The sequence below is a fragment of the Humulus lupulus genome, chromosome 9 (assembly GCF_963169125.1).
Source record: "Humulus lupulus chromosome 9, drHumLupu1.1, whole genome shotgun sequence".
NCBI classification, from domain to species: domain Eukaryota; kingdom Viridiplantae; phylum Streptophyta; class Magnoliopsida; order Rosales; family Cannabaceae; genus Humulus; species Humulus lupulus.
Window position 1 is genome coordinate 163,882,243 of NC_084801.1, and position 22,483 is coordinate 163,904,725.

The 22,483-nt window shown below is 31.1% G+C and overlaps 3 protein-coding genes across 3 annotated transcripts; 1 reads left to right on the plus strand and 2 right to left on the minus strand.

The window, feature by feature from the left end:
- The first annotated feature begins 293 nt into the window (after nucleotides 1–293).
- On the plus strand, nucleotides 294–7,911 carry LOC133800907 (protein BREAST CANCER SUSCEPTIBILITY 2 homolog B). Its single transcript, XM_062239018.1, has 20 exons — nucleotides 294–584; nucleotides 666–812; nucleotides 1,100–2,146; nucleotides 2,233–2,354; nucleotides 2,446–2,600; nucleotides 2,893–3,015; nucleotides 3,086–3,286; nucleotides 3,379–3,460; nucleotides 3,561–3,611; nucleotides 3,699–3,774; nucleotides 3,884–3,995; nucleotides 4,085–4,156; nucleotides 4,445–4,643; nucleotides 4,720–4,902; nucleotides 5,103–5,242; nucleotides 5,320–5,382; nucleotides 5,483–5,693; nucleotides 6,134–6,301; nucleotides 6,384–6,460; nucleotides 6,723–7,911. Exons 1-19 carry the CDS (start codon nucleotides 404–406, stop codon nucleotides 6,438–6,440), a joined length of 3,390 nt encoding a protein of 1,129 aa, XP_062095002.1. The 5' UTR covers nucleotides 294–403; the 3' UTR covers nucleotides 6,441–6,460; nucleotides 6,723–7,911.
- A 3,811-nt stretch (nucleotides 7,912–11,722) lies between these two features.
- LOC133800908 (protein trichome birefringence-like 35) lies at nucleotides 11,723–14,687 on the minus strand. The gene is made up of 6 exons (XM_062239019.1): nucleotides 14,362–14,687; nucleotides 13,944–14,220; nucleotides 13,454–13,625; nucleotides 12,975–13,171; nucleotides 12,737–12,889; nucleotides 11,723–12,142 (listed from the first exon to the last, which is right to left on the minus strand). Exons 1-6 carry the CDS (start codon nucleotides 14,570–14,572, stop codon nucleotides 11,812–11,814), a joined length of 1,341 nt encoding a protein of 446 aa, XP_062095003.1. The 5' UTR covers nucleotides 14,573–14,687; the 3' UTR covers nucleotides 11,723–11,811.
- Nucleotides 14,688–16,800: 2,113 nt separating this feature from the next.
- LOC133800909 (protein trichome birefringence-like 34) lies at nucleotides 16,801–21,938 on the minus strand. Its single transcript, XM_062239020.1, has 5 exons — nucleotides 21,435–21,938; nucleotides 20,968–21,139; nucleotides 18,485–18,681; nucleotides 18,161–18,322; nucleotides 16,801–17,344 (listed from the first exon to the last, which is right to left on the minus strand). The coding sequence occupies exons 1-5, from the start codon at nucleotides 21,869–21,871 to the stop codon at nucleotides 16,996–16,998; spliced, it is 1,317 nt and encodes a 438-aa protein (XP_062095004.1). The 5' UTR covers nucleotides 21,872–21,938; the 3' UTR covers nucleotides 16,801–16,995.
- Nucleotides 21,939–22,483: the final 545 nt, after the last annotated feature.

Sequence of the window (22,483 nt, forward strand, 5' to 3'; positions counted from 1 at the left end):
AATCCAATAAACATAAACTTCTAAATAAAAAAGCTATATAAAAAATAGAAAGGTTAATTTTCTATATTTTTCTAAAACAACCTTAAAAAAAAACACATAAATATAAAAAAATCTCTTTTTGTGAAGTGCCCAAATTTTTAGCCCTGCCCAACTTACTTGTTCCAAAAGTCCACCATTATCAGTCTTGTCCATCGTGGAGCCCAACCCAATATTTTTTTTGATTCAATGAACCAATTACACAAACACACGTGTCAAGAAAGATCATGAAAATAAGCTCGTTTTCAATTTCCCGCCATTTTAAAAAAAATGAAAAAGTATTCCACAGCTGATTAGAGAGGTTTCATCGACTTTGGGAGCACTCTTTCATCGATTTTCTGACAAATAACCCTAATTGCGCCGGAAAATGTCGACGTGGAAGATATTCGCCGGTGCCGGAAACAATTTCCGGTGGGAGATCACCGGCCGATACATCGAACCTCGACCCGTTGGCAGTGACGGAGTGAGGGGTATTGATGCCCCATCTTCTGTGGAAAGACACAACCCAAGCTCACGTCTTCCTTCCATGACAGACCTTTTGTTTCAAGGTAAATTCTTTTTCTCTGGCTCAGAATTGTTCTGTGCGTCTTTGTCAATGTAGAGTGGCGATTCTAATTTACTTGGCTCAGAATGTTCGAAGCTTCTGGAGGATAATGTCGAAGGTTTTGACAGAGGTTCGATGTTCAAGACTGGATCGGGGAGATCTGTTCCGGTGAAACAAGCTTCGATTGCCAAAGCACTAGCTGTTCTTGGCCAAGTTGATTCAAATGATACAGGTTCATCTTAATTTTATTTGTTTATAAGTTATCAATAAGTATATAATGTTTTTGCGAAAATTCCTCAGATTTTTGTACCATTCTATTGGTTTCATTATATGTAGAAAATTAAGGTAGCAATGGAAACATAAGCTTCAATTATTGAAATGGTTCTGAAAGAAATGAAAAGATAATGTTGCAAACTTGCAATCAATGGAAATTATTACCATATATTTCTTAGTATTATGGGGCTGTCAAATTGGGCTTGCATACCGTAATAATTTATTGAACCTTATTGTTCTTTGCAGATCAATTGCAAGCTAGAGATAAGAAATGTGATTTCTCTAATTCCCTTTTCCAGACTGGCTCTGGGAAAGTGGTTAATATATCTCCAGAAGGTCTAGCCAGAGCAAAGACATTGTTGGGATTGGTTGAAGACAATGATCCTGGCAATTTTCAAGGCTTCCAAGAGACAAGAAAGTTATCTAATACCAATTCGACTTTTGGGTGTCAAAGCGTTTCTCAATTGGTAATAAGAGAGGGTGTTAACAACCATGGAAGTACGGATGATAATACGGTTCCAAGATCTTCATTATTTTGTAAGATTGATACAGGTCAAGATAAACTCAGTGAAGCAAAGCCATACTTGACACCATCAAGGATGTATAGTTCAGCAACCAAAACACCTCCTGTAAAATTTCAAACAGCAGGTGGAAAATCTATATCTGTTTCCAGTGACGCACTGCAGCGTGCAAGGAGTCTTCTTGGTGACCCAGAGTTGGGAAATTTCTTGGACACAAGGGATGCAGATGAGACAGAAATTTCATTTCCAAAAAATAAAAAATTGGTTGATTTTGGATTAAGTAGGGAAAATGACCCCCCAACCAATGTAACCCATCAGGGAATGGGAAAGAGGAACTTCGTGCCCAAGAGCTTTGTATCACCATTGCGATCATCTTCCAAACAAATGCAATCGTCGGTCAACTCAGAAAGTATAAATTCAGGGACTAACTTGATCAGGCAGTTTGATTCAGTTAGCCATGATACTGTTTGCAAGTTAAACGGCAACCTTACTTGTCAACAAGAGCCCTCGAGTAGCGGATTATGTTCACTCAATACAGTGGCAGACAAGTCCTCGGAAAGTACTATCGGTTTAAGAAAGAATGAGGTTGTTAGATCAACAGGCAGGCATTTGGTTGATATATCAAATACCGTTGGTACAGTTTCTGCAAACGATAGACAGGCAATTAACGAAAAGAGGAAAATTCTAAGAATTTCTAAATCTTCATTCAAGAGGCCCCGTAGTTCCAAGTTCTCCACCCCTATGAAAAGCAATGCTTCTTTTGCTTCCAATGGTAAAATTCATTGATGCATTTAAAGGAATTATTTTTCAATTAATGATAAAATTTTATCATCCTTATTAAGCTATACATTCTATCAGGTTTATCTACATTTTACTCTGAACATTCTTGTTCCAAAGGAAGGGTTTCCAGTCGATATCCTTTTCAGAAATCAAGAATATATGTCAGTAAATATTTTGGAGGGCCTCCATCTGAACACATGGTAATTGGCTAATGATTCTTTGATTGCTGTTAAGAGATTACCTTTGCTCTTAGTACTGAAGTTGATTTATATATTCAATATATGTCTGCAGTTGACATCAGTGCCGGACCAATTCAGAAAGATTAGATCATATAATGCAGAAAATTTCACATTCCCCGATGCCTCTGGTGTAAATTGCGTCGGAGCAGAAGCTTTCTTCCACATGTTGATCCAGTCTGGAGCTTCTGAGCAATATCTTTCGAAGGAGTAAATTCTCCCATCATATTTCTTTCTTATAGTGCTTAGATTACGTAATCTATCTCGAAAGGTGCAAGATTTGTTGACAAAATTAGCTTATGCTCAGTTAAACATTTAGGCTGACTGCTATTTATGCCTTGTGTATGTATATATATAAACGATACAGCGTATAGTTGGGCCTCATAGCTCTTGTAATCTTTGCATGTTAGAGCTCTATATTCAATTTTTAGCAGTATATTTGTCAGTGCTCTGTCCTTGTTTATATAGTTTTGTGTTTTACCTTTTAAACAATGCATCTTAGGTGGGTAAAAAATCACTACAAGTGGATCATCTGGAAGCTGGGATGCTATGAAAGATGCTATCCAACTAAATGTTCTGGGAAAATTCTCACAGTCGGCAATGTAATTGAGGAATTGAAGTATAGGTATAACCTAGTAATTCATTTGTGTATTCCTCTTTGGTTAGATGAACATCCCATATATATATTTGTGCAGGTATGAAAGAGAAGTGAACCATGGCCACCGCTCTGCGATTAAAAGAATTCTTGAAGGGGATGCTTCGCCTACTTCAATGATGGTTCTCTGTGTTTCGGCAATTAATTCAAATTTTGACCCAAATATTGAGGTTAACTCTTCGGGACAAGGTGATGCTGAAAATCATACTGCTGCTGCAAAAGTGGAACTAACTGATGGTTGGTAAGAAAATGCTTACATTACATACCAACCAATATTCTCAATTCACTTCTGAAGATGTTTGGCATAGAGAGTAAGAATATTTTGTTGTACAGGTATTCAATGGATGCTCTGTTGGATGTAATGCTGTTAAAGCAGCTTGCTTCAGGAAAGTTGTTCATTGGCCAGAAAATTCGGGTAACATGTTCTTCTGTGGTTTCCAATTTGCATTCCTTGGTTAGTTGCTTGGGCATTAAATTAAAACTCCATCTGCTTACAATATAATTCTCATCTGTAGATATGGGGAGCAGGAATATGCGGCTGGGTTGGGCCTGTTTCACCCCTTGAGGTTATTGTTTTTTTTTTACTGAAGTCAAATTTGAAATATGAACTTCCTGTTAGTTGAGGGATTTCTCAGGTTTTTGCTACCTTTTAGGTGCCAAGAGCAGCTAATCTAGTGTTGCACATAAATGGCACATATAGAGCTCAGTGGGCTGATAAACTTGGATTCTGTAAGCACCATTTTAAATACTTTTCTTTATTTCTAATTTTTGATGAGACTAGAGTATTTGAAATTTGATCTTGCTTTCTTATTTTTACACCTGATATTTATTTTAATAGGTAAGGGTGTTGGTCTACCTTTAGCATTTAAATGCATAAAAAGTAATGGGGGTCCCGTCCCACTGACTTTGTTTGGAATCACACGAACATACCCTGTGCTCTACAAGGAAAGGTAATTTGTAAAGTGATTTCTTCTTACTTTTGTTTGAGAAACATATCTTTCTTCCTTTGTGATAAAAATTGTCAATGTCATCTATCTAGGTTGGGCAATGGAAGTTCAGTTGTGAGATCAGAGAGGATGGAGAATAAAGTTTTGCAATCACACAACCAGAGGTGACTGTAGTACTGATATAGGCTCATAACAACACATTTTTAAGTTTATCAACCCAAATGATCTTCATTTGTTCTGTTTTGTTAAGTCACTTCACAATCAAATTTCAGTATTTCCTATCCTATCCTATCCTATCCCACCCTCACCCTCTCTCTCTTTTGGCAGTTCTGGTATTTTTTGTGGCTCTTTGATGCATACGCATGCATTGACTTTTCTCTTTAATGTTGATTCGATCTTGATCTTGCATGTGAACTCTTCAACTCATGGTTGTTTTTTTTTGCTTGGTACAGACGCTCTGCTATTGTCGAGAGCATTGTTTCTGATTTTCAGAGGGGCATAAAACATTCACATACCTATAATGATAGTGAAAGTGAAGAGGGGGAAAAAATCTTGAAGATGCTAGAGACAGCTTCAGAACCTGAAGTTCTATTGGCAGAGATGAGTCCAGACCAACTAAGTTCCTTTGCAAAATATCAAGCAAAAATGGAGGTCAGTTTACATGCTTTGCCTGACTGAAAATGTATAAGTAGAAAAAGATCATTAATCATCGCAAGTCTGATATTAGGCAATCAAGCAGTCAGACATGGAGAGGTCAATTGAAAAAGCTTTGGAAAATGCCGGCTTAGGTAAGAGAGAAGTCATCCCATTTATGAGGGTGAGGGTGGTTGGTCTAACAAGTAAAACGTATCAAGGGAAGGACATTCTCAAAGAAGGTTTGATCACTATCTGGAATCCAACAGAAAAGCAGGTAAACTAAAGTGTCCTTGTGTTATGTCTATACTATAGTTCATCCTTCTCCTTACAACTCCTATACTCGAATTATGACACTGTCAGGATAGTTATGGTGATCTTTTTCCCTTTTATTCCAGCGCATTCTCTTCATGCTGGTTATAAATATTATAGAATACCCATTTGAATATGCTAAATTCTTTCTTACTAATATGGCAGCAAACTGAGCTGGTTGAGGGGAAGGCATATAAAGTTGCAGGGCTTCAACCAACAAACGCTGATGCTAATATTCTTTATTTGCAAACAAGAGGATCTACTTCCTGGCAGCCTTTATCACTGCATGCAGTGGAACATTTCAAGTAAGTACTTACTTTCTATTCCTGTTAGAGAAGGAATGTCCATATTCAATAATTCACGTCGTTATTGTCCTCCACAGACCATTCTTCACACCTCGCAAATCAGTATCACTGTCAAATATGGGAGAAGTTCCTCTTTCCAGGTGAATCTTAGAACTTCATGCGTATACTGGTGCTTCTGATTGATTGTTCTTAAACGATGTTATCGTACTTAATGCCTTTTTTTCTTCTTCAAATGTTTAGTGAATTTGATATTGCTGCGTTTGTCGTCTTTGTCGGGGAGGTTTACAAAGGTGGGCAGCAGATGAAACAATGGGTGTTTGTGACAGATAGTTCCATCTCTGAGTTACAGTCGGAAGAATATTCTGATTGTTTGCTTGCCATCTGTTTCTGCTCACCAAACATTGATGATGATTCTTCTGTACCTTTCAACCGTAACCTTGTAGGATCAACGGTTAGTTACGTTAATACCTGAATTCTTCTTACTGTCAACCAGAGTGACTATCTTTTAATTGTCAAAATAATTTGGTTGAAACTAGAGAGATTGTCATTTGAGGGTCTCATAAAAAGTTCCAGCGTTAATATTGGTTTCATTCTGGCTGTTTGAGGAATCATGCATATTCTCTTCTGCAGGAGTTAGTTATTTTTGGACGCATCCATGAATCCAATTTGATAGCAAGATAGTTATCTGTCTCATTTCGCAGTCAAATAAAATAAGATATTGTTTTCATGATTCCCATATAATATAAACAGTTATATACTATGTTATAAAACAATGCAGTTTTATAAAAATATGTAACCAAAACACGCCTTCGTTTCTATTAAAAATGGCGAGTAACCATTTCTTTTGTCTTGTTAAGCCTTTTCATTAAAATGTCCTAGGTTTCTTTGCAGGTTGGCTTCTGTAATCTCGTCAAGAGAGCAAAGGACCAAGTGAATCATCTCTGGGTAGCTGAAGCTTCAGAAAATTCGACCTATTTCTTGAGTTTTGACTCTCCACATTATTCTCACCTAAAAGATGCGGCTATCTCTGCTGAAAGATGGGGAAGAACCTCTGAGCTGGTCTGAATTGTAAAACTTTAAAATTAGTTCTTAACCATTTATGCATAGCTCTTAATATATTTTAGGGGATTAACTTTTGCAGACCATTGGTAAGCTTAGAGAGAAGGTTTTATATGCTGTTGGTGATCGTACAGGCTAGTTCGACCTCAGCTGACAGCAGTAAGTGTCTCTCTTTATACTTCTATTTTTTTGAGCTCAATTCAAAGGTAGTGGTAGCTTCCCATCTTAAATTATTAATGGTTAAATATAGCTTCACTTTATGTAAATTTTGTTTGTCCTTTCTAATCATTACTTTCATATTTATGTCTGTACTTATTGAAATTGTTACTCTTTTTGACAATGGAACTTATTTGTGCAATTTTGTAGATTATTAACTAGTGCAATTTCTGAAATGCAAGTACTTTTCTTGACCTTAATACAGAATTTGCATGCACTGACCAAATGGGTATATCATGCAAATCAATGGACCTCAAGAGTTTCGTGATCAGGAATGATAAGAAGATCTTTCAATTTTCATAACATGAAGCTGGTTCCTTCTTGATCAAAGCCACTCCTTTTCACATCAACGATATCGAGCAACAGGTCTGCTTCCCTATACTGAACTGGCAATTGTTCTTTCAAAGGAAACTTAAAATTCTAGTGGAAAGTAATTTGTGGAAGCAAAAAATAGTTGCTTTTGTAAATTACACTTCCTGGTGCAGGAAGAAAGGACTGGGGGAAGTGCTCTCTAGGTCCGGTTACACTGATCAATTTTGCAAAGTAAGCTGTTAGTAAAGGAGCAATTGTTCATATTAGTTTTTTTTATTTAAACAAATATGTTAATGTAAATTCAAAAGTATAAGTGTATACTGTATAGGGTTTTGTGCAATTTCCTCATTGCTCTAATAGAGTCCACCCCACAGAATATAATGTTCTTGTCTGAATGTGTGTGAAATTAAAATGATGGGAGGGGAATGCTTGCCTGCATCTGCTACTGTCTGTAGCCTTTGAACTTGCATAAAACTGGTTATATTTTAATACTATGAAATTCAAAGAAACAAACCATATTCTGAATAACACAAATAACTGGATATAACAATTATTCAAATCATATGAGAGTACTCATAGAAATTCGTCAAAGAAAATATAGGAATGAGGAAAAAAAATGGAATGAAATGGTTGAACATACTAATCCTTACGAGATTGAAAAGATATATTTATATAAACGCTCATACCATGGAGAAAGTTAATCAGAAATCTCGAAAAAGAAAAGACCATTCAATATATTTCCATAGCCGAACAAGGAAACTAAAACTTTTCAAAGAACTCAATATCTTCATAGAAAAAAATCATATAATGAGAACTGCTTCTAGGAGTAACTGTCAGAATTTGAACGACAATAATGATAACCAAGAGCAAAACCCTCAAGACTCATAACATAAAACAATCACTATAACGACAAAGAAAAAGAAGACCCAAAACTCAATGAAAAACCAAGCAAGGACGAAAGAAACATAAATAAAAGACATACCATCGAATGAATCTTTGCCTCAAACTAGAGATCAGGAAGGTTATGCGGGCCCCTCGGACCCAATGAATTAGGTAGAGATGTTGACGCTTTTATTTTATTTTTATAAAAGGAAAGTCTCTGAATCATTCAACAAGAAATCCGGACATAAGTCCAATACAATAGCAGCTCTGCAATAAGTCATATTGACAAATCATATCCCTAAAGAGCGAGCTAGCCTTATGGGGAACGGAGAGACTTTCGTAGGTGAACATACTCATATCATAGTTATTGTCTTTAGCAAGATTCTTACTCTCAGCAGTAAGTTACATAACACATCAGAGGCAAAATCCTATAAACAAAAAGTAAGATGAGACCACTGAGTATCACCATACTCAGATGCATATCACAGTAATACGGTGGATCAGTTCTAAGTGCACTCCCAGTAAATGCTCCCTTAGAGCAACTCCAATGCTAATGCTGAGAGGGTTGCCATAACTATTTGTGTCATAATGTGGGTTCTTATATTAGATTATTGCTGAGAAAGGTTGCCAAAAATTGTCAACGTTGCCATTTTGCTTTTAATTTTAATATAATTATTTTTTATTAGGTGGAGGAAAGATATTATAAAAATATTAATATTTTAATTTTTTGGCAACGTTACAGAATACTAGCATTGTAGATACTCTTACATCTTTTAAAATACCTCTAAAAAACACATATTTTTCTATTTTACTTCTAATTTTTACATTACACCATTGCTTCTCTATTTCATTTAAATACTATATTTTTTAAATATTTTCTTTAACTATCAATAATATCATAATATCTTTTAATATTTATAAAATCTACCCGTATATCATATCACATAATTATATTATAATACTAGATACAAGCAACATACAAAGCATGTTTGCTTAATTTTATTTATATAATTTATTAATTATTTTATTAAATTTATATCATTGTCATATAAATTTCAAATAAATAAAAAATATTATATATAAAAGAACGACATAAATATATTAAATGAAAAGTTAAACCAAAATATTAGAGATATAAATTGGAATTCATTAAAAATTGAAATTGAAAGAGTGTAGAGAGAAGAACATATAAAAAGAAGAAGTTAGAGTAAAGAAAAATGTGAAATTAATAGAGAATGTTTAAAATATATATAGATTCACACATAGATATTTATTAATATTTAAATAATAATATGTTATAAATATCTCATTTAAATTTAAAAAATTAAATTTATTATTATTATAATCTATAAAATCAATAAAAAAATTAGATTAAATGAGAAAATAGATAAAGTGGTTTAAATAGTTTTTAAAGTGTCACATCATCTCTTTATAACATTTTCAAACATAAATGATAATTTCTTAATAAAAATTCAGATTATGTTATATATTATTATGATAATATTTTATAATATTTAAATTTATTTTAATATAAATATAAAATATCTAGTATTATATTATATATTATTATAATAATGATATATTATAACATTTGAATTTATATTAATATAAATATTATTTATGTAATCTTATAGTAAGTATTATTATAATAATGATATTTTATAATATTTGAATTTATTAAAACAAAAATTTTCTATTATCTACACACTTTTTATATAAAAAAGATATACATATAATGTATATATAATACTATGCTAAAATAAAATAAACATAACAATAAAAATTTATTAAAAAATGAAATATAATAATATTATAAAATATAAATAAAACTCATTTACTAGATATATAACTATATATATATATAAATATATCAAAAGAGAAAAAAAAAAGAGAAAAGCATATATATCTCTTCTATATAATAAGTATGTAGATAACAGAAATTATTGGTTTTAACAGTTTTTTGTTTTTTTAATATTAACTTAATGGAATATTCTTATATTTAACAGAATAATCTTATATTTAACGGTTATTTGTAAACACTTAAACTTAAATAAAATAAAATAAATAATTCAAAAAAATTAAAATAAGATATTTTTGAGATATTTTACAATGATGATTATTTAAAAATAATAAATAATTAAACAAATCAAAATATAATATTTTTGAGATATTTTACAAGGATAATTATTTTTAAATAATAAATAATTAAAAAAAATTAAAATATGATATTTTTTAGATATTTTACAATAATAATTATTTAAAAATAATAAAATCATACGTTTTATAACTTAAATAAAAATGAATTAAATTTAAACTCATTTTTTAGAATAATATCATATTAAACATATAATATAATCTACTTTTAATTAGCAACAATTTATTTTTTTAAAAAAAAACTAGCAAGAAACTTAAATTTAAAATCCACGTATAATATTTAATATTACAATAAACATATACTATATAATCTTGTCATCACTCTTAAATTAAAAAATTAGAACACATATAAATTTAAATAAAAATAAATAAATTATTTGATTAAAATAAGATATTTATTTGAAATTTATATGACATTAATATAAATTTAATAAAAATAATTAATAAATTTTATAAATAAAATAAAACAAACATACATATTACACGTTATTTGTATCTAATATATATATATATTTTTGTGTGTGAATAATGTAAAAGAGAGAATATAAAAAATTAATATTATATGTTTACTTCAAAATTTGTGTGTTATAAAATATGGTTGGAGACTCATTTTAGTACATTTTTATATAATTTTACTATTTAATTATTTTAGATCACATATTAAAAAGTGCTCTAACAGCTATTATAATAGCTCTACGGAAATCTTTACTGTATTTAAATGGTGCAGGGAGTGTGATATCTGACACTGTTACATTTACCATTCGAGATTAAAAATTATACTCGGCCACCTTCTTTCATTTGAAATAATATTTAATATTTTAAATCATAAATATTGTATAATATATTAATTTTTATATAATTTATTATTTCTATTCTAAAGTTTTAATTTTTCTTTTTTTTAAACAAATGGAATCACAGTGGGATTCGTGGACGTAAAAATAAACAGAGATGGAGGCGGTAACGTGAACGGAGTAGTACTCCCTGCCAATTCTGTCCCGTGTGCTTCGCTAGATTTAGTAGAGGGCGACGAAGATACCAGCCAATAGAAGAATGAGGATGGACAAAACGGTGCGTTGTGAAAAGGGTCTTTGTGTGTATCGCTAGATGGGCTTTGTAGGCCCGTTCAAAGAGGGGAACTTTGATGAATACCTGCTGAAGCACTTTGTCAATATTTTGTTTGAATGCAATCTAATAATTTTGATTTATTATATCTACTTCAATATTAACCGTTATTGTCAAAAATAAAAATAAAAAGACACGTTTATATTCAAAATTTCATCACAAAATCTTGTAAGAAGAAAGTTGTCAGAAATTTTTGATGGTTTTGTTTTGTCAAGAGACATTGGTTAGAAAAATTAATGACCTTTTTATTTACTTGTCAGCCAACAATATCATTAAAATAATCAGTTATATTGGTGGTTTGGTCAGGATTAAATCTTTTATTTATTTAAAAAAACGACATGAGGAACAAAGTAATATTTAAAGTTATTATTATGAGTGGAACACACGTTTGCTTAAAAAAACAAAAAATTTAACTATATGTAATAATTTCTGTCATTATATCCTTAACCTTAACAATGCTCATACATACAATAATAATATTTAGATGGTCTGACAAGATTTTTGCCCACATGGATGATGATGAAGACGATTAGGAAATAGATAAACTGATGTTTGAAACTTATTCTATTCCAACCAAAACAAACAAACACTTTCTTATTATTTGATCAACACCTTTCTTTATTACTATATAATAAAATAAACACTGTTATATCATATATGGTCAATTTGGAACATGTTTTAGTTTTAAAAAAATGGAATTAATTACCAATAGCTCAGAAGTAGAGAGTTGAATCATATGCAAAAAGATCCTTTTTCCCATTGATATGTGAAAACATAAAAAGAATTATAGCCTTCAAAGAATGTTTTACAAAATGTATATATTTTTACAAAGAATGGAAGAGCAACTCATTCCACACATCAGGTACACCAGGCAAGCACCAGTGTATACAATCAGAGTAACTAGCAGGGTTTGCCAATTGCTCAGGTTTCAAAGGCTCCCAGAACTTCCGGAAGATCGAGGGGTGACCATCTTTTCGATACTCCGAGAGTTGAGTTATGTTGAGAACTGATACCTTTGAGCTTAGCTTGTCAAGGATCCTGTCCACCATGCGCATGGTAGGCAGGTCAGAACCACTTCCCCAGTAGCCCTCCAAATCGATAGGAGTTTTTTCGTTGTAGCAGTTACCTTCACCCTCTAAACTCCATTCTCTATTCCTGAAAATGAAAGAGAAGCTCTAATATGATACAAATGTGATGATAGGATACTACAGAGGACAAAACCAAGAGCCAAGAAGAGGCTGCTTCCTCAATTTTATGTTTGGACAATGGTGACAAGTTGCAACAAAAATTAACCCCTATTGCTTAAAAGGTAATCATTTGTTTTCATAATATATATTTACAAAGGTCCCATCTGTACAGCATGGAAAGTTTGCCAAAATTTGGCAGAATGGTGACATTTTGAAGAAAACTTATTAGATTGATGATGGTGGCCACCAACCATTTCGCAGAATTTGCTATTACAATCACAGTAAACATTCACGCCCCCTAATAGTCTTGATCAACTACAAAACAATGCAATTTCCATATTGATTTACAAATCCACTACTAAAATCTAGCTATAAATTCAAGCAATCACACTACTCAGAATCACTTATATGCAAACTCCAGGATGGAGATATATTCTCTATATTTTAAGATTTGCAACAGTATAGGATTCCTGTATTGTGATCACAATCACAGCATTAAAAAATTTCAAGATCAAAGAGATACAAAGAGAATGTTGTAGGATAGAGAGTTATAGAACTATACCAAAGATGTGTAGGAGACATTGTAACAAAAAAAAGCCGCTTCTTGCGAGGATCCACTTTAGTGGCTACCCAATCTGCCCAAGCTTCCATAGCCAACTCCATGGCACCGACGCCATCTAACTCTTCACAAATTCCACTTTCTTCAGCACTCCATCTGCATAAATTGGTAGCTGAGTAAAGTGTTCATGCATCATATTCTGAAACTCAACTCTAGATGTTATTATTATCATTTTACTTACAACAGCTTAACTGGACCTTGTCTCCACCACAGGTATGTGTTAAAAATTAATATATCAGCATGCTCCCACTGTGATGAATGCTTGAGAACTGTATCTGGACGAATTATCCTTTCATCAAGTCTGTGATTCACTGGGTCGTCAGAATTTGATTCCGCAAGCAGCGGAGCCCAGAGAAATTCAATAGTTGCATTATAATTCTGCAAATGAAAAATGAGAAAATGAAGAACAAGGGTAGTCGAAATTTGAAGAGTCTGTTTCAGGTTTATAGGTTATAGGTTACACATCCTATGTAATCTCTCCCAATATTGTTCTCTTTGGAATGAACTTGTAAACAAAATATTATAACTTGTTTTGTATGTTGAAATTTACACTGCAACTGAGGCCTAAAGATCTAATGAAATTCAAGCTCTCTCAAGTGAAGCCGAATCTAATTGTCATATAACAACGACATCTTAGTCTCAGACAGAAAATTTACATACCTCTGCTCTGAAAATGGTAAGAGGGGCATTTGGTGACATGGATTTTTTATCTACAGGTATTACTGACTGTAACAAACACACCATTGATATCCACTGTCCTCTGTTTAATGAGTCCCCTACAAACATAAGCCTTTTCCCCCTTAACTTCTCCCAAATTTCAGTTGCATTTAACCTAAAAGTGTTAAAGGATCATCAAAAAACGTAAAACAAAGATTAGAAAAGCTCCATTGTCACATAATTTATATATCTATATTGACTATATATAGATATAAATATATACCATTATTGATCATAGACAACAATTAATCTAGTCCCTACAACAAGTAACACTGATGAATCCAATCAAGAAGATTCATTTCTATCATCAATGTACTTCAAATTACATTTTCAGCTAAGGTGAAATGTCTCAATCTATACCAACTCCACTAGCATTAAAAGAAGATTCAACAACGAGATTGCCAAGAATAATAGTTACAAGAAAGTCAAGAACCTCTTCAAATTGCATCCATGTGGTTGCCATCTCCAGTACTGATAGTCCAAATCATTCCTCCCATGCTTGTGACAAGCCAACTGGTCAGACATGTATGGACATTCCGACTCCTGATACAGCGGATACGAAGCGTTGTCGTATACCCATTTACCCGAAAACACGTCACAGCTCTCCGTAGTCTTTCTCCGGCGACTGGTCTTCGTCGCACCCGCCCACTCAATTTTCCGGCGACTGTACTCACGGGTAGAGTTACATTTACTGAATCGATCAAGAACCTCTGAAAATAGAAAGAAAACACAACAAACCCAGTAAGGAATAAAATCCATAAAGAAAAAGGTTCGAGAAGAAGAGTAAAGCAAAACCCAGAAGCACAATTAAGCTGAACAAAAATAGAAAGAGAAAAAGGACACTACTTTACCTGGAGTTCGACTCTGAAGTCTGGCGAGATTGGGTTTCACGAAGGTGAAAGGAGATTGATGATGATGACGATCATGGTGAATATGATCTTGGTCTTCTTGAATTTGCAGAATGCTGCGTTCGTAGTGAAGAATCGACAAAACGATGAAGGCAATGAAGAGCAATGCCAGTAAAGGGAATTGGGTCTTCTTCTTGGTCCACTTATGCATCATGAAAAATAAAAAAAAGAAAGCTTGAATGGGATTTTCTTCTTCTCTGATGAGTCGAAACTTCTCAAAGAGATGTTTTTGACTGAATCATTGAATGAGTAGAATCTGGAAATGGAGAATTTTGGAAAGTGCAGGTATTTGTTTTAATGTTAGCTACACGTTTGTTCTGCTGCGGCCGGAACTATGATAAAACCAGTGCACTTGTTTTGGATATATTTTTTTTAAAATTTATAATATTGAAGTTATTGTAACATGTTTTTATTTTTTTAATACTAATAACAACTATGATCAAAATTTATTTTATTTTTCATAAAAAAATATATTTTATTTTCTTTTGTCAATTTTTTTTTATTTTCTCTCTTTCTCTCTCTCTTTTTTTAATAATTATGTTCTGTATTTTAATTAAATCATTTATAAATAAATCTTGACCAAAATTTGCTCATAAAAAATATACAGAAAATATTTTTCGTTTTGTTACTAATTGAGTCTTTTTTTCTTAATTTGATTCACAAAGAAACACTTAACTATTTATTAAAGGACCAAAATTACATATCTTAATCTATCTTAATAAGAACTTATTTATATATTCATTTTTTAATGTATATATCATTATCTTTTGCTTGTTAAGAGTCACTTGAATAATCTTAAGCACTTAGATTTTAAATAATTTCTCTTCTTAATGTTTAGCATTTTCTGATTAAAAATATTCATATTATAGAGATTATTTGACTGTGAAATCAGCTTTTGATTTATAAATTTGTGTCTTTCATTTAATTATTATTTTTTTACATACAAATTGTCCGTATAAAAGTCAAATTTACGCCATATTTTTCACCTGAGATTGAGAATATAATATAAATATGTGAGTTTTTGAATTCTAATTCTAATTCTAATTTCAATTTGATAATGAAATGCCTAGTTGGTTAAGGGATTAATTATAAGCAATGTTGTATTATTGGTGTTGGTGATTATACAACAATGATATTTGTATTTAAAATTACAAAAATAAAAAGCATAAGAGGCATTAATAAATCTATATAAGATTCACATTTGATTTTAATATTTAATATTATAAACTTATATGTCAATGTCTAATATTAGATGCATCTCATTGTCTCACCACCCGAGACTAATTCAGGTAATTTGGTGTATGAGTATTTGTGGAGAAAAGACAAGAGTATTTTAATATGGGAAAGACTGTTTGTTTTTTCCTATGCATGAGAATATTTTTTAGACGGTTGAGTAATTATATATAGATATATATAAAAAATTCATGACAATAAAAAAATAGTGTCTCTCCTAATGGGAATACACTTTCTAGTATAAAGAAGAAGTTTTAATTTTTTTATATTGGGGAAGTAGAGATTTAAACTCATAACCTTTTATTTACGAGGAAAAAAATATAATACTATCAGGTTATGTAGAAATTCCAACTTTAAAATCCTTCTCTCTAAAAAAAAAAACAATGAGAGTAGTGTAAGAAAGAGATTGCAATATTTTTTTCCTACCCATGCCATCCCAATATGAAAGACTTATCTTTTATCTCTTTTTCTCTCCCTTTCCATCTCCACAGTTTGAAATATTTGTCTCTTTCCATTTTGATAGTTTGAAATATTTGCTCAGAGTGTTGATTTTGAAACTTGACATTTTGGGTCATTAGAGCTTATTATCACTTTTTTAATCAACATCATCAGCTTTATCTCTAAGAGATGAGTACTATAACTAACCACCACAGACAATTATATAATATGATGTGGCACATGGTTACAAAATCTTAAGCAAATTGGTCCTCACAAGATTCCTAAATTAATAAGAGAATTTTCAATTTTTATTCTTTTAAGAATCATCTTTCTTGAAATTAACAAGGCAGTACTTTGGTGGAGGCTAATAATTTTGTAGGGTGAGATTCCATATCATATTAATAATTTATTTATTTTTTCTAGAATCATATTATGTATGTTTGACTATCTTCCTATTTTACATGTTGGCATAGTTGTCATGTGGTTGAAAATAAATATTTTAAACAAATACAAACAAAAACTGCATTATGTGACAACATATTTTATATAAATTAAGACCCGTTTTTGTATTAAATTGCCACTTTTCTAAGAGTATGTTAACTTCAAATTACGCCAACCCTTTTAGTATTACCTACTCAAGAATATTTGTTTTTTTGTTAATTTGGTCACTCTTTCTAAAACCCTCCCATTTTTTTTACGAATACAAAGATAAAATAAAAAATACAACAACTATTTTCTTTCATTTCACTTTTTCTTTTTCATTTGTACATACATAAAAATGATAGATCTTAATCGAAATTCGATTATCGAATTTAAGATTTCCTATCAATTTATAAAAATAAGAAATAGTTTAAAGAAAATCACTTATCCCAGTCGAAATTCGATCATCAAACTTAGAGTTTGTGGTCATTGGCGAAAAATATAAGCATAGAGAAGCTCATTCCAAACATCAGGAACACCAGGAAGGCACCAATGATCACAATCAGCATAGCTGCTAGGGTTGGCTTTGAGCTTCTCAGTTAAAGGCTCCCATTGTTTTCTATAAATAGAGGGATGAGCTTCTTTTCTATAGTCTGAGAGTTGAGTAATGTTAAGCATTTGAACATTTAAGCCTCTTGTTTTTAAGTTATCTAGTGTGTTCTCTACCACTCTCATCATTTTGGGATCTGTCCCACTTCCCCTATATCCCTCTTCAAAAATTTGCTCTGTTTCTCCATAGCAATTTTTACCTTTATCTCCACCCCATTCTTCAGCCCTGCAATTTAGATTAAATGGATAGTATATTAAATTAAATTAAATTCACAAACTTTAACATGTTCATTTTAAGTTTTGACATAATAAATAAGGCTATTTTTTGCAAAAAAAAAAAATCTTTAAATTTAATACATACACAAGAGCCTTGGGTATTAAATAATGTATAATTGAGAATGTGGAACATCATAAATTCCATTATTATTTTTTTGCTAAAATATTTAAATGCATGAATACAGATTCACAAACATAAAAAAATAGACAAGACTAATGCATTTTACCAACAAGAATGTATTATTCAATTATTTTGTCTTGGAGGACTATTGAAGCCCCATTATACATACATATAACATGTCAATGTATGGTGATTTAAATACGAATTCATAAATTACTTGCATTAATGAAAAATCAAGTTTTTTTCCCTTTTTCTTTCTTCTTTTGTTCTTTATAGATTCACTAAGAGCTTAGAGCATGGTTGTCCCTTTAATTTATCACGATTAGTATTAAAAAAAAATAGTTCTTCAACTTTTTGCTTATTCCACATTATTAAATTTTTAAAAATTTTCCTTTTATATATCAAATTTGTACAATTAATAAATATATCCAAAAATAAAAATTCTATAATTGCCCTTTTTTTATATATAAATTGAAGTCAATCACTAATTATAAATTAAATTTAATGACTTAACTACTAAAATAATAATGAAAACATCAATTTACAAACTCCCCAAAAATTTAAAGGGTAATCATAATAAGATTGAACTTCATATATAGGTTAATTGACAAAAGTATTATTGGGTTAAGTGTAAGATTAATATACCTTTCATGGATTGGTGACATGCTAACAAAAAACATTTGGGTGTTGTTTGGATTAACATGAACTTCCAACCAATCAGACCATGTCTTCAAAGCCATCTCATACACTCTTAACATCTTAACCTCTTTATAAACACCATCTGATGATCTCTCAAAAGATCCCCACCTTAATTATTGCAAATTAAAAAAATATATATATATTAATAAAGGGCAAAGTCAAAATTGGTAGGTAGGTAGTACAGCAACTTATAACTAAGAATTTTGTAATTAGATTCCAAAAGTAGTATTAATGAAAGAAATGAAGGAATGATTGATTAATAGTACTTACAAAACTTTCATTTTGGGTCTTCTCCACCAAAGATATGAATTAAAAACAAGAATGTCTGCATTGGTCCAAAATTTAGCATGCTCTTCTATGGCTTGGACTCTAACTATTCTATCTGCCACGCGGTGACTCACTGGGTCATCCGAGTTCGATTCCACCAACAATGGTGCCCAGTAAAACTCTACTGTGGCGTTGTATTCCTTCATTTCCATATATCAAAAATATCAACCATTACTTTGCTTTTTATATTTATTTATTTATTAATATATATATTTATGTGAAATTAAGGGTCACAACTTTGACCACCTATTCTTCCTTAAAAAAAAAAGAGAGAGATAGTAATGGATCAAAATACTGTTTTATCTGAAAGATTATCATGTAAAAAATCATATTAAAAAAAAATTATGGTGTAAGATGACTATATAGAGAAGATATAAGAAATTAAGGGCCCAAACTTTGACCACCTAATTTTCCTATAAAAAATATGGTGTTTTATAATTTTTTGTAAAATAGTTTAGACAGAATTTCTACTATTTTTAATAAGAGGTCAAATGTATATGAAATTTTATTTTACAAAAAAAATATATATATATATATAAAAGAAATTATCATGTAAAATGATTATGCATTCCATAATTGAAAAAAAATTACTTTGGACACTTAATTGCCAATTTGGTTAGAAATTTAGATTATTTGCGTTTAACAAAACAGTGGGAAGATAGAATATATTTTCAATTTCAATCAGGGTAATATAGAGAATAGAAACAATGAGAATTCATAATAAAAAAAGAAAAAGAAAAAAGAAAAAAGAAAAAAGACACTTCATATCTAATAGGTGACATATTATTAAAGACAATAAAAACAAATCAGGGATCTCGAGTTGGGTAGTATTAAGATTCTAGTTAATATTTTATTTTCTTAACGAACATTTTTTGACCTACATAAATTTTTAGTGAGTACTTTAATTTTCGTTTGTTAAAAAAATGAATGGTCCTTAAAATATTGATTACAAAGAAAAGGTGGTTAGAAGTCAAAAATAGTGTTTGACAAGTTGTTTTTCTGAAGTTGATGTAATAAAAATAACAGAAAAGAATGTTTTAGTTTGTTTACATTTTTAATGATGGATGAAATGAAACCAATACTTTTCCAAATCAAGATGCCATATATAATATTTCATTTCAAGTACTTTATTTTTTATTTTATTTTGAAAAACATAAGATTTGTTTCGATATGATACAAAATATAACCTAAATATCTTTTAAATGAAATTTTGAGAGAATTTTTGAACGTCCATCACATCAAAACCATTTTATAATTACATACATATTTATCTAATTTAGGGATTTAAAAAAGAAAAATTCATTTATCTTAATAGTAAAATTTTTAAGTTTTTTTTATTTCAATTAAAAAATAGTATAAAACATATATATTTATATATAAAAAAATTGAACTATTTTGGATCAATTGATAATTGCCCACTTTTATTATTAATTACCCATAAATAACTAGAAAAGTTATTTTGTTACTTTTTACCCAATTTTATAATAGATTTGTGCCAAGACTCTAATATATACAACTTTCTTCAAACACACTGATGAACACTCTCTCTCATGTCCCATATGGCTTCCCGTCTGTCTGTTCTTCTAGTCTTGTCTTGAGTGTAATGATCTAAAATATTTAAGTTTGACTAGAATGACAAAGGATACCATGGTAGTATAAAGTTTTAAAAATTTGGGTAAAAACTCAATGGGCCTTCTTAAACTGAGTATAGTGTATTTTCCTAAAAAAAAAAGTTCCCAACATGCTCAGCCCAAGGGACTTCCCCTTTTGGATATGCCCCCAGAGCTTATCTAGAACCATTTTAAGAAAAGCCCAAATCCAAAACTCCAAGAAAAATCAGTTTAGCTTCAAAATACCAATTAGTTTTCCTAATTATTGAATCTTATCACCCTTTTTAAATTAAAACTAACTAGTACTTTCTTGTTATGGTTAGCCTGGCCATTACTTTATAAAGAAATTCTTGCAAATAATAATAGCAAAGACTATAGCAAAACATAAACTCAAAAATGGGTAAGAAAATGGACATTATTTTCAGTAATGGAATGTCTATCATAAAGTTGTGTAAAAAAAATTCTTAACATTTGGATCATAGACACCTGCTAAGTGTTGTTGGATCGATGTTGTAATATTTTTAACAAGATTTTTTATTTGCCAATTGATATTTTAGAAATTAAACAATATATTTTTAACACTTTATTAAGTTATGCATTCTTGTAATTTTTAAAAGTAGAGCCCTTGTGTTTGAAAACTCATTTGTGCTGTGTATGAAAATGTGAAATTAATGTTGGGAATATGATACAAATTCATTGGTGTGACATAAGATATCTACACTTGTACGTACAGAGCTCAGTTTTTATATCATAAAACTCCAAAGAAAAATAAAAAGAAGCCCAAAAAAGATGGAAGAAAAACAAGACTATACTCACAGTGGCCTTAAAGATGTTCAAGGAGCCATTTGCGTGCATGGTTTTGAAAGATGGAAGAATAGCTGAGTCGAGTAGGCAAACCATCGAAACCCACATGCCTCTATTCAATGAGTCCCCAACAAACACAAGCCTCTTGTTCCTTAATCTCTCAAGTAGTACTGTGGCATTGAACCTAGCTTATATTAACATAGAAAAACACACGTCCCAAAAATACTTAAAATTTTTAAAAAAAAAATTACATGCATACAATCAACCATCATTACTCCAAACCCTAGGAGCTCTCTACTTACGCACACATACAACGCAGAGTAATTGGAAGTGATAAATATGGAGAATTTTCAACAGGGTGTCGAGAAGTTTAACCAAATGTGTCTGGAAGACTATTTTACAAAAAAGAAAAAATGATCGAAATTACAAAATTATAATAACATATCAAACAACAAAACGTTACATATAATATTAACAACCTGGGAAGGTCGCAATGGTGAGGCTGCCACCTCCAATTCCGAAAGCTCAAGTCTTGTCTACCAAACTTCTCACAGGCCAGCTGATCAGACATGAAAGTGCATTGTTTTTCGTTGTACAGAGGGTAAGATTCATTGTCCATAACCCACTTACCCGAGAACAGATTACAACCCATATTCGAATCGGATTCGGGTTGAACACCAATGGATAATAAAGGTTTAATAAGTTTGGACTTGTTGCTTTTGGCACAATCTTCCAAGACTTGGTCACCATTTTGGGTGAGGTAAACAACAGAGATGACTAAGACTGTGATCAGAATAGCAAGGAGGGAATGAAAGCTGTTTCTGATTCCCAATGTTGGAAGAGGAAGAGGAAGAGGAAGAGGAAGAGGAAGAGGAGGAGAGAGTACTGTTTGGCTTTGGTTTTTCTTAGTTGCCATTGGAATATTTGGTTTCTAGTTTTAGCTAGCTATCTAGTACTCTGGCTTTGTGTAAACCCAAGTTTATAATAAGACGGTGGAGAATGATGGGATTTTGTTATTTATTTATTTATTTATTTTAAAAAAGTATATAGAAAAGGGGTTTTGTTCTCCATCTTTGAAGCTTTGTGATTGGTTGGGTGAGTGTCTTTTTCTATGGTTGGTTTGGCTGGATTATTTAGAAGTTATTGATTTGGATATATATATATATATATATATTTATATATTGGGAGTGGTTTACTGAAAGCAACAAATTAAAGATGGAGACATGGCTTTGGAGGTTTAGGCTGTACATATTATTAACCTATATATATATATTAACGACTTATATGAATATATAAGTTTCTGTAAATTCAGTTTGTGAATTGACTATATCATCCTTTCATGTGGGACCTCTATAACGACTCTTCTTGAATTGTTTTTGCAGCAAAGTGTATTATCAATAGGATATTAGGCTTAGATTATTAATTATGCACTATTATCAGGTATATAATAATATATTATTGGATCATAAATATGCCTAGCCTTCATCATGGTTCAATTTTTTTTTTAAAAAAAGTTTAACATCATTCT

What these genes read in the sequence shown, in the direction of transcription:
- LOC133800907 (XM_062239018.1), top strand. Translation starts at nt 404, where the DNA reads ATGTCGACGTGGAAGATATTCGCCGGTGCCGGAAACAATTTCCGGTGG. An exon ending in GGCCTGTTTCACCCCTTGAG is followed by an intron (nt 3,612 to 3,698) that starts GTTATTGTTTTT and finishes GCTACCTTTTAG; the next exon opens with GTGCCAAGAGCAGCTAATCT. An exon ending in TTGCAATCACACAACCAGAG is followed by an intron (nt 4,157 to 4,444) that starts GTGACTGTAGTA and finishes TGCTTGGTACAG; the next exon opens with ACGCTCTGCTATTGTCGAGA.
- LOC133800908 (XM_062239019.1), bottom strand. Translation starts at nt 14,572, where the DNA reads ATGATGCATAAGTGGACCAAGAAGAAGACCCAATTCCCTTTACTGGCA. An exon ending in ACTTCAGAGTCGAACTCCAG is followed by an intron (nt 14,221 to 14,361) that starts GTAAAGTAGTGT and finishes TTCTATTTTCAG; the next exon opens with AGGTTCTTGATCGATTCAGT. An exon ending in CAAGGTCCAGTTAAGCTGTT is followed by an intron (nt 12,890 to 12,974) that starts GTAAGTAAAATG and finishes CAATTTATGCAG; the next exon opens with ATGGAGTGCTGAAGAAAGTG.
- LOC133800909 (XM_062239020.1), bottom strand. Translation starts at nt 21,871, where the DNA reads ATGGCAACTAAGAAAAACCAAAGCCAAACAGTACTCTCTCCTCCTCTT. An exon ending in CACCATTGCGACCTTCCCAG is followed by an intron (nt 21,140 to 21,434) that starts GTTGTTAATATT and finishes AATATAAGCTAG; the next exon opens with GTTCAATGCCACAGTACTAC. An exon ending in TGAACATCTTTAAGGCCACT is followed by an intron (nt 18,682 to 20,967) that starts GTGAGTATAGTC and finishes ATGGAAATGAAG; the next exon opens with GAATACAACGCCACAGTAGA.